General features: G+C 39.0%; 1 protein-coding gene across 1 annotated transcript in view; it reads left to right on the forward strand.

Annotated features, from left to right (window-relative positions):
- Positions 1 to 819: 819 nt before the first annotated feature.
- LOC107669743 (unconventional myosin-Ic-like) overlaps positions 820 to 9,627 on the forward strand; it is a 45,933-nt gene continuing 37,125 nt past the window's right edge. Inside the window, 2 exon segments of the mRNA XM_016462123.1 lie at positions 820 to 954; positions 1,054 to 1,229. Coding sequence (XP_016317609.1) covers positions 1,137 to 1,229 — 93 coding nt within the window. The 5' untranslated portion in view covers positions 820 to 954; positions 1,054 to 1,136.

Raw genomic sequence — 9,627 nt, forward strand, 5'->3', positions numbered from 1 at the left:
TTCCTGTTGATGCCCAGAAATCATGAATGTCTCAACCAATGTCACACAGGTCAGAGGATGTGTGTCTCTGTCATTTCCCCTCCAACAAGCTATATTTTACAGACTCATTCATTTACATTCACATTTTCTTGGAATTAAATACTTAAAAGCATTCAAGACCGACAATGTATTATTTTGTAAACAGATTTATTATCAGAATCAGAATCAGAATGAGCTTTATTGCCAGGTATGTTTACACATGATCGCAGCTCAACTATGTCCAGCAAAACATCAGAATAATCAAAAACCGGTGAAATATCGGGTGGTGTGTACTTCCGAATGTCCAGCAATTCGTCTCTGGTGAAACTGATTGCAGGGATATAACTAAAGACAGGACAAACTAACAAAAACATAAAAACAACTGCGGAGCACGCCATGGAGGTAGCCATCAGCGTCGGCGCCATCTTAAAACGCTTAAAAATTATTAAGAGGAACTCCCCAGTAAACACGAACATTCCCCTAACGTTAGCATATGGTTTTAGAATTAAGAATTAATTAATTCTAAAAACATAGATAGATAGATAGATAGATAGATCACCCACCTGTCTGTCAAGCCATTATTTGTTACATCCAAACCCACATACCCTCTCCTTTCCCCCCAAAATGATATTTCCTTTAACCTGTCATCATCAAAATACAAAGGAAAGTTACTCTTTTTTTTAGAAGCATGTGGCATAACGTGTATCTGATTCAAGCGTGTGCAGGGGAAACAGAGTGGGCTCCTCTGGTGTTTATCCTGGGAATGTCGAGGACAGGATGCTGAAGCCTAGAGGAAGCCCTGACGGCAGACTCTCAGTGCTCAGAGCAGCTCAGCGTCAGGAATCTTTAATTATAGTGCACATCTGGCTGTGAGACGAACCCTGGACAGCTTCACACATCTATAATAACTTCCATTGACTCTCTATTTGGCGACAGGTAAATTCTACTTCAGCACTAAACAGCCTGGTTTACTTAATATTCCTTTGTTTGTATCTTGTTGTTTATGAATGTCGTCCCTCTTTCTCCTGTATCCAGCAGAGCAGAAGCACCAGTGAGGGTTGAAGCGCCCCTCACACAGAGTGAGGAAGGACACTCGAACACAGTCAAAGAGACACGACATGATGGAGCTGAAGATCCAGCTGATACCCACAGGAGAAATCATACTGCCTCCAGGGAAAAATGGAGAGTTTTACTGCCAAAGCTGCACTAAGGTAAGTCCCTTTAGATAAAGCTTCTGTTAAATGAATGCATGTGAATGTACGAATAGTCTTCTTTGCTGTAACAGAAAAAGATTCCAAACTAATTTGCATAGCTAAATAAAGACAATAAAGACCCAGCAATTTCTTAACAAATTACTTTTTGTGATAGCTGTCAGGATATTTTAGGTTCAACAAAGCGTAGATTTGCATGCCCTGAAACCGAGACTCATTCGAATTTTCCGTGCTGTAAGCAAGATCATGATTGTCAGCACATGCCTGTTTATAATAAAGCAACCACAAGTGATAGTATAATGAATATGTGTGGTGTTGATTATGGTTTAGATTATGATTAAGCTTTTGAATGAATACCAGACTACAGTTTTGTTTTCTGCAATACTTGATACACTGATCCATTTCAGAACTGTATGATAAATTATAGAAAGCAGTTGCAGTACATAGATGGCTTTTGATATGGAATATATGGTCAATATATTGTATCTGTGAGAAGCTTTTATTTGATTTTGAGGAATGGGTCTGGATTACTCCATTTAATAATAATACAGTCCAAGGAATGTGGGTGTACACTAAACTCTGTCTGTGTGCAAGGAAAATTACCATTAACTCTGACAGATGTTTGAATGTTTCTTATGGACGACATAAATGTTTCTAGTTTGTTTGGCAAAAAGGAAAATAGCACACACCCCTTTAACTCAAATATGCACTCGTTTTTTCTTTGTCTGTTCTCTGTGACTTGTTTTGTTCTGTTTGAAGAACTTTCTTCATGGTTCATTAAGTCTAGTGTAATACTGGAATCTAGCTGATAAGAATCTGCATATTTTGTTAACCAAAAGCTTTTCTAGTTTGTGAACCACTTGAGTTTAGTGTCCATTTATTAGTGGTTGGAATGGAATGCTACTTGGATGAGGAAATGACACAGAAAATTCCGGAAAAGCATACTTTTCCTGATTTTCTGGCAAGGTCATGTCACCCTTTCTGGGTGTGTTTGAGTTTGAGTGAGTTTGAGATGGAAAAAGAGAGGGAGGTGCATTAATAAGAAAGAAAAACGCTGTACTATTATTAATTAACTGATAAAGGCAGGAACAATAACTTTAATGCCCATTTCCACTCGACTGGTGACAGGAGACATGGACACACCCTTTAGTACAGCCTGTCTGCCCAACATTGCCTTGTCAACAGGATACAACCTTTCCTCTCAGTTCAGCCAGTGCTTAATGAGCTCATTCTGCTCAATGTAGGTTTGGTGGTCTGAATGTTGAAGAGCACAAGGGCAGAATCGATCACTCCACCCTCTGGCTACTGCATGACACTGCACTTCACATGGGTAATCAGGGGTGAGGTCACCTTGACAGGGGGTATTTTGTTTCAGCAGTTTACTGATACAGTGAAATGTTTAGACATGGCTTTCCTTTCACAGGGCATGCGTTATCCAGTGTGTGTGGAGTGAAAGAAAAAAGATGCTCAGAATGAATGGCTGTGATTCTGTGAATATGAGTCACATTGGCTGCTTAATAACATTATACATTTTGGTCCAGTCAAATAATATCTGAAAGAATAGTTTATTTGACCACAATAATGTCAGTGGTAAATCTTTGTTTTAGAGTTTAAACATTTAAAGTTGACTGATTAATTTGCTTGTCATTGCATCATATTAGGGGCCTTCAACAGGGGATTTCAGCTCCTAAGGGTTCAGTGTCAGTATATATATAAAAAAATAATAAATAAAGTTAGCTAAATTTCAGTTAAATGTTTTATTGCCCTCAATCATTAAAATGCATTAAGTAAAATTAAAATGATTAAGTATATGACTCTACCTAATAATAATAATGATTATTTCAATGGTTTAGCAATCTTGAAAAGTGCATTAATACATTAATGTAAATGCATTCATATGGCATGTTATTATAGGCCAGATTTATAGGCCATACAGTATGTAACGCTGCTTCTTAATTTCTCCAGATTATTATAGTGAAAAAAACCTAGTAAAAATCATTACTTTAAGTCCAATTAACTTATTTTCTTTCAGCTATAGTTGCCAAGCCTACATTTATCATTTTCATTTAGTTTAGCTTGATGTAGCCTAAAATAACTAAAACTAAATCTGAATTAAAAATTGGTGAAATTTACTAAACTAAACCCTATATAATATCATATATAATATGGACATAAAAAAAAACTAATAAAATGACAAAAAAATAATTTAAAAAAAATAATAAAACTGTAATAAAACTTTAACTAAAATTGAAATGAAATGGGTCCTGGTGTATAGATTAATTGTAGTGTCATTTTAGTATCATTTAAATACTAGGGGGCATTGAAAAAGACTGAAGACCCCTTGTAATACAGTATTTGACGGTGCTGTCAATAGAGGGCGATATAACGCTAGCGTGCTTTCGAGTAACGCCTACCTATGAAGGCAGAATGACGTCAAAAAGATTTGCATACGCAGGGTAATATTTGTGGAAGTGTACATAAGACTGTAAGCGTAAATTAAATTTGCATGCGCAAGAGAAGCTTTGTAAAGGTGTAAATCGTGTTTCAAGCGCAATAAAAATATTTGCAGCATTTTACTGTTACTCGAAAGTGTAATTCATGTATTGTGAAACTGCAGCTTCATGCTAACGCAAAATAAATATGATCTGCATGCTTCTGACTTCCATTTTTCCGCGCTTACACTGTTGGCCTGCGTATGCAAATCTTTTTGACGTCATTCTACCTTCACACTACCTACCTTATCTAAAATGCCACATGTAAGCAATCATACCGCAAGACTGATATATTTGTCACAATAGTTATTTTAATCTAAAATGACATATAGAACGAGTATATTCGTTCTGAATGACCACGTATGCTTATGTGAGGAAAGTAAGCAGTGCTGTTGTTTCTGCTTTAAAATAAAACAAATCATCTAATGAATGAAATAGGCTCGTTTTCATCAAAACGTACCCTACATGTTCATTACACGGTCTTATTTTTATTGTGATAAAGTGAAAGTTCAGGATATACATGTGATTTTATTAGTCGTGGGATTGCTCGGGAACTTCCTGGTACAGCGCTCCTGAGAGAGAGAGAGAGAGAGAGAGAGAGAGAGAGAGAGAGAGAGGGGGGGCAAGAGAGGCTGCTAACACCCGCTTCAAACCAGAGAGACAGGGCGGCTGCTAACACCCGCTTCAAACCATTGCTGAGAGAGAGAGAGAGGCTGCTAACACCCGCTTCAAACCAGAGAGACAGGGCGGCTGCTAACACCCGCTTCAAACCATTGCTGAGAGAGAGAGAGAGGCTGCTAACACCCGCTTCAAACCAGAGAGACAGGGCGGCTGCTAACACCCGCTTCAAACCATTGCTGAGAGAGAGAGAGAGGCTGCTAACACCCGCTTCAAACCAGAGAGACAGGGCGGCTGCTAACACCCGCTTCAAACCATTGCTGAGAGAGAGAGAGAGGCTGCTAACACCCGCTTCAAACCAGAGAGACAGGGCGGCTGCTAACACCCGCTTCAAACCATTGCTGAGAGAGAGAGAGAGGCTGCTAACACCCGCTTCAAACCAGAGAGACAGGGCGGCTGCTAACACCCGCTTCAAACCATTGCTGAGAGAGAGAGAGAGGCTGCTAACACCCGCTTCAAACCATTGCTGAGAGAGAGAGAGAGAGAGGCTGCTAACACCCGCTTCAAACCAGAGAGACAGGGCGGCTGCTGACACCCGCTTCAAACCATTGCTGAGTACATGTTCCATGGCACAGTACTCACATTAAAATAGAGCATTACTATCTGATTTTAAACACATAACTCTCCAGCAGTCATTTTTACTACATCTGCTTAAGTGACCTTAAGCGACTTTTCAGTGTCCCACTGAGGTAAATATTCTCGTCGGTGGGATTCACACAGGAGGGAAAGGTCCAGATTACAACTCAAGTTTAAGAACAAGTTTCCCATCACTGCTGGGTTTCTCTTATGTAGTGTTACATTGAGCGACCGGTGCTTTTGGACGTTGCAGGATTTGAAGTTGGCGTGCTTTAATCAAGGTAAGTGCTTGACACGCCATTCATTTCAGTTAGAATCATAGCACAAAGTCAGTTTACGCTTCATGACATATGAGTTTTGAATTCACACGTGCGTATGTGAGTGTAAGTGTGCGGATTGTCAAGATAATGTTTCGTTAAGATTGGCTTCTTGCGTATTTGAGATGTCCGGTTGATGAACGAGTCGGATCTTTTCAATTAATTTGTTGAACCACAAAACCGGACTGAACGATTCCTTCGAGAATCAGCGCAGTTCTCTCTCGGATAAGCATTGATGGTAAGAGCATTTGAACCGAGTAATAAACGATGGCTATATAGCCAAAATAAAACATAAAATGAATAATCACAATAAATAATCATTTTGAAGCGTTTTTTGTAACAAACTGTTGGAAAGAACTGATTCGCGGAAAAGAGTCAGACTTTCCAACACTTCTTGCTCATAGGTTAGTGAGTTTCCTAGACAGACAGCATTTTTGGGCGTCATAGGCGTGTGGTAGCTCACTAGGGTTTAATGCACACACAGCAAATGTCATGTGTTTATATTACCACATGGATCTCGCCTGTTATTTTACTCCTTGTTATTTATGAAAATACTAACCTGACCTGTTCAGATCTTGATTCAAATGCATGAGGGTTATATAAACACACCCCCATCTCCAAAGCTTAAAAGTGCAAAACTATGGACATGCAATGAGCTCCATTTGTTAGGGAGTGATTCGGGTGGCTTCAGACCACATTTTATCCAGGACTCCTCAGGATGGAATGACAAGGGGAGTTAAAGGAGACCAGCTGTTGATTATCTGTCATTCCAAACTAACCTTCCTCAATCCAATTACATTAGAAATTCCACTGGGAATATACTATCAGCATCACCCTGAGAGGCCAAGCTTGAAAAATGTTGAATGAAAAGTGTTGAATGTGTTATTTTTACTACACTGTCTGGGTCAGGGCACATATAAGAGGATGTTTCTTTCACCTGTTCTGCCAGCTGAGCAGCACAGCACTGATGACATCTTAAGGTCGTTGTCAGGTCATGTCCTCAAGTGTCCTCGCTCACATCCCCCCTTGTGTATTATTCCTTTTTCCATGTGTTACAAAACCTAATGAAGATGCGCCTGTCAGATGAAATGGATTGCTTACAGTGGGAGATCTGTTTTATTGTGCAACACTGCATGGATGGTGTAACTAGTATTATTGACAACAATTAGAAGCTGACAGTTGCTTCGGCTTCTGTGAACGGATGAATAATGCTATAACTGTCATGCTTATGGTGTTTGTGCTGTGTGTTTTCCAACAACAGTGCTGTCATACAGTTCTTGGAAAACAACTGTGTGTTTTTCATTTAGAATGGTAGTGTTACAAAATACTAATCTTGTTAAGACATCCCTGCAAAACTGATTGAATTAAGTTCACCCCAAAATTAAAATTTGCTGAAATTTTACTCCCTCAGGCCATCCAAGATGTTGATGAGTTTGTCTCTTAATCAGAACAGTTACATATTAGCATTACATTTCTTGCTCGCCAGTGGACCCTCTGCAGTGAATGGGTGCCTTCAAAGTGAGAGTTGATAAAACTTCACAATAATCCACAAGTGATATGCACAGATCAAGCAAGCAACTTGAATTTTGGCCAGAAGCGACTGTCTGAAGTTAAAATGCCTTAATAATAGATTTTTTTTCTTACAAACACAGCTTTTCATTTCACAAGACATTAATTGATGGACTGGAGTCGTGTGGATTGCTTGTAGATTATTGTGATGTTTTTATCAGCTGCTTGGACTCTCATTCTGACGGCACCCATTCACTGCAGAAGATCCACTGATGAGCAAGTGATGTAATGCTAAATTTCTCCAAATCTGTTACATCTGAGTACATTAAGTAAATTTTAATTTTTGGGTAAACTGTTTCTCAGGGTTGTAATTTATACAGTGTCAACTGTGACAAAGGGATGTACTTTGGAATAGAGCATATTTTCAGAGCAGTGGGATTCTGGTTTTTGGTCAGAGGCCGGGAGACTTTGTACTTGAGCTATTTTCCAGCTGTCCCAAGACAATTAACTTTCTACGTCTGTCAGCAGTGAGCAATACAAGTGTGCCGTGTGTGTTCACTTTTCCATCGTGCAGCTAACTTTGTGTTAGACAAAAAACATTTGCTGTATCGACTGTTGAGACTTCTTGTTTAGTCTGTTTCTTTATCTTCCAATTATTCTCCATTCATCGTGTTCATGAAGATGGTGAGATTGCGGAGGAATATTTGGTTTAGAGCGGGAGGACTGGGGACATATGTGGCTGTGCAAACCCAGCCCTTCCCTCATTGCTGGTCTATCAACCAGCCAGCTGTCAACGTGTCCCAGAGAGATCTCAGAGGGGATACACCTGTGTCTGAAGCACTCAGAACAGGAAGTTCTCAGTGGTAACCAACCACATAAACGTGTCTCACTCTACCCTGCATTAAGCTGAAGTTACGTTCTGCGCCTATTTGCGTGTAAATTTTTATTGTAGCAGCTGCTACATTACAGGTCATTTTATATGAACTTAACCCTGTTTACTTTGTAATGCATGTTGCTGAACGATTCTTTTGTCTTTGTAATCTTTCGTCAAAATATTCAAGCTCTTCAGGTCCCACACTGCTTTTTGTTCTCGTTGAATATCCTGTTACGTCACTTTGCTGGGTTGCGAACGCCTTTCATGTTTGCTTTAAACATTTAGTACATTTAGTACTTGGAATTAGTGCTCTGCATTTATCCCATCCAAAGTGCACACACACAGCAGTGAACACACACCCGGAGCAGTGGGCAGCCATTTTATGCTGCAGCGCCCGGGGAGCAGTTGGGGGTTCGGTGCCTTTCTCAAGGACACCTCAGTCGTGGTATTGAAGGTGGGAGAGAGCGCTGTACATTCACTCCCCCCACCTACAATCCCTGCCGGTACGAGACTCGAACCCGCAACCTTTGGGTTACGAGTCCGACTCTCTAACCATTAGGCCACAACTTCCCCAGAAGTTTACAGAATGAACAGCCTAGCAGGTTTTAATCTAGGTTTTAGTGTGAGAACTAGATGGAGGTGGAGGGAGCAGAGGGTAAGAGAGACTGTAAACGTCTTGATGCCCTGTGGTGAGTCATGAGCTCATTGTAGGATCTGCAGTTTTTCTTAATTTAGCTGTGGCTTTTCCACTTGAAATTTCCCATTGAGGGCCCTGCCCTTGGACTCAGCTTTGCTCCATATCAGGGAAAAATTGCAAAGGCCAGACCAAAGCCTTTTATCTACAGCTCTAAAACTTTACTGGATGGCTCATTTGAATGGTATTTCAAGATTCTTATTTATAATGTTCATTAAAAAGTATACTATGACTCTATTATGGCTCAGGTACTTGGATGTACAGTGGCCCCAAAATACACTATATGGACAAAAGTATTGGGACACCCCCTTCTTTAGAACCGAAAAAAGCACTTCCAAAACTGTGGCAACAAAGATGGAAACAATTAATGTATTTAAAAATTGCATTTACATCTCTGTTTTGGAAGTGTCTAAAATGACTGTAGCCATATGCATCTATAAGCCATTGGTGTTTAGTAGGGGTGTGACGAGCCACTTATCCCACGAGACGAGACAAGACACGAGACTGGGTTCACGAGAACGAGACGAGACGATATTTTTAGAATTTTTTAAAGAAATCCTCAATGATGAAATATATAGGGAAAAATTGTCTTTTATTCAACTGAAAAACACAAAATGCAAAAAAGTAGGTGCATTTTGAAATCAAATTGTACTCTATGAAATTAAACTCTATTTTAATAAATTTTATGCAGTAATAAACAACATGTAAACACTGCAAAATGTTTTGCCACAAACTCAACTGACAGGCAAGTAATTGTACAAAAATGATAAATAGTATAAATAAAATGCATAAAACAACTTAATTTATTCATTTTTTGCTTAAAGTAGCCTTATGAATTTCTTTTCCCCTCAGAAATTCTGTATTGTACATTTAAATTTTTTCTGGTTATCAAATGAAGGCATAAAACATTAATTTCATTGATCATTTATCTTTTAATTATTGAAAATTAAGCAAACAAGATTTTATGGCAAACAAAGGGGATTTACTATTAAAATTAAAACATGGAAGAAATGTTTTGTGTGATTATTCCTTAAAAAATAATGTTTGTTTCATTTTAGTAGTAGTAGTAATCTATATACATTCTACTGAAAAATAGTTATAGGCACAATGTCTTCAAATCAAACCGGACTTTTATTTTGACGGGTTGCCATGAATACCTTTACAGTTCTGTGAATGAGATATGATGCTAGTTTTACTCAAATCAAATGCTAAAATGCTCATGAAGTGACTCTCAGAGCAGTTCTGGAGATGTTGTTCT

Source organism: Sinocyclocheilus anshuiensis, unplaced genomic scaffold, assembly GCF_001515605.1.
Source record: "Sinocyclocheilus anshuiensis isolate Anshui unplaced genomic scaffold, SAMN03320099.WGS_v1.1 scaffold684, whole genome shotgun sequence".
Lineage (NCBI taxonomy): Eukaryota > Metazoa > Chordata > Actinopteri > Cypriniformes > Cyprinidae > Sinocyclocheilus > Sinocyclocheilus anshuiensis.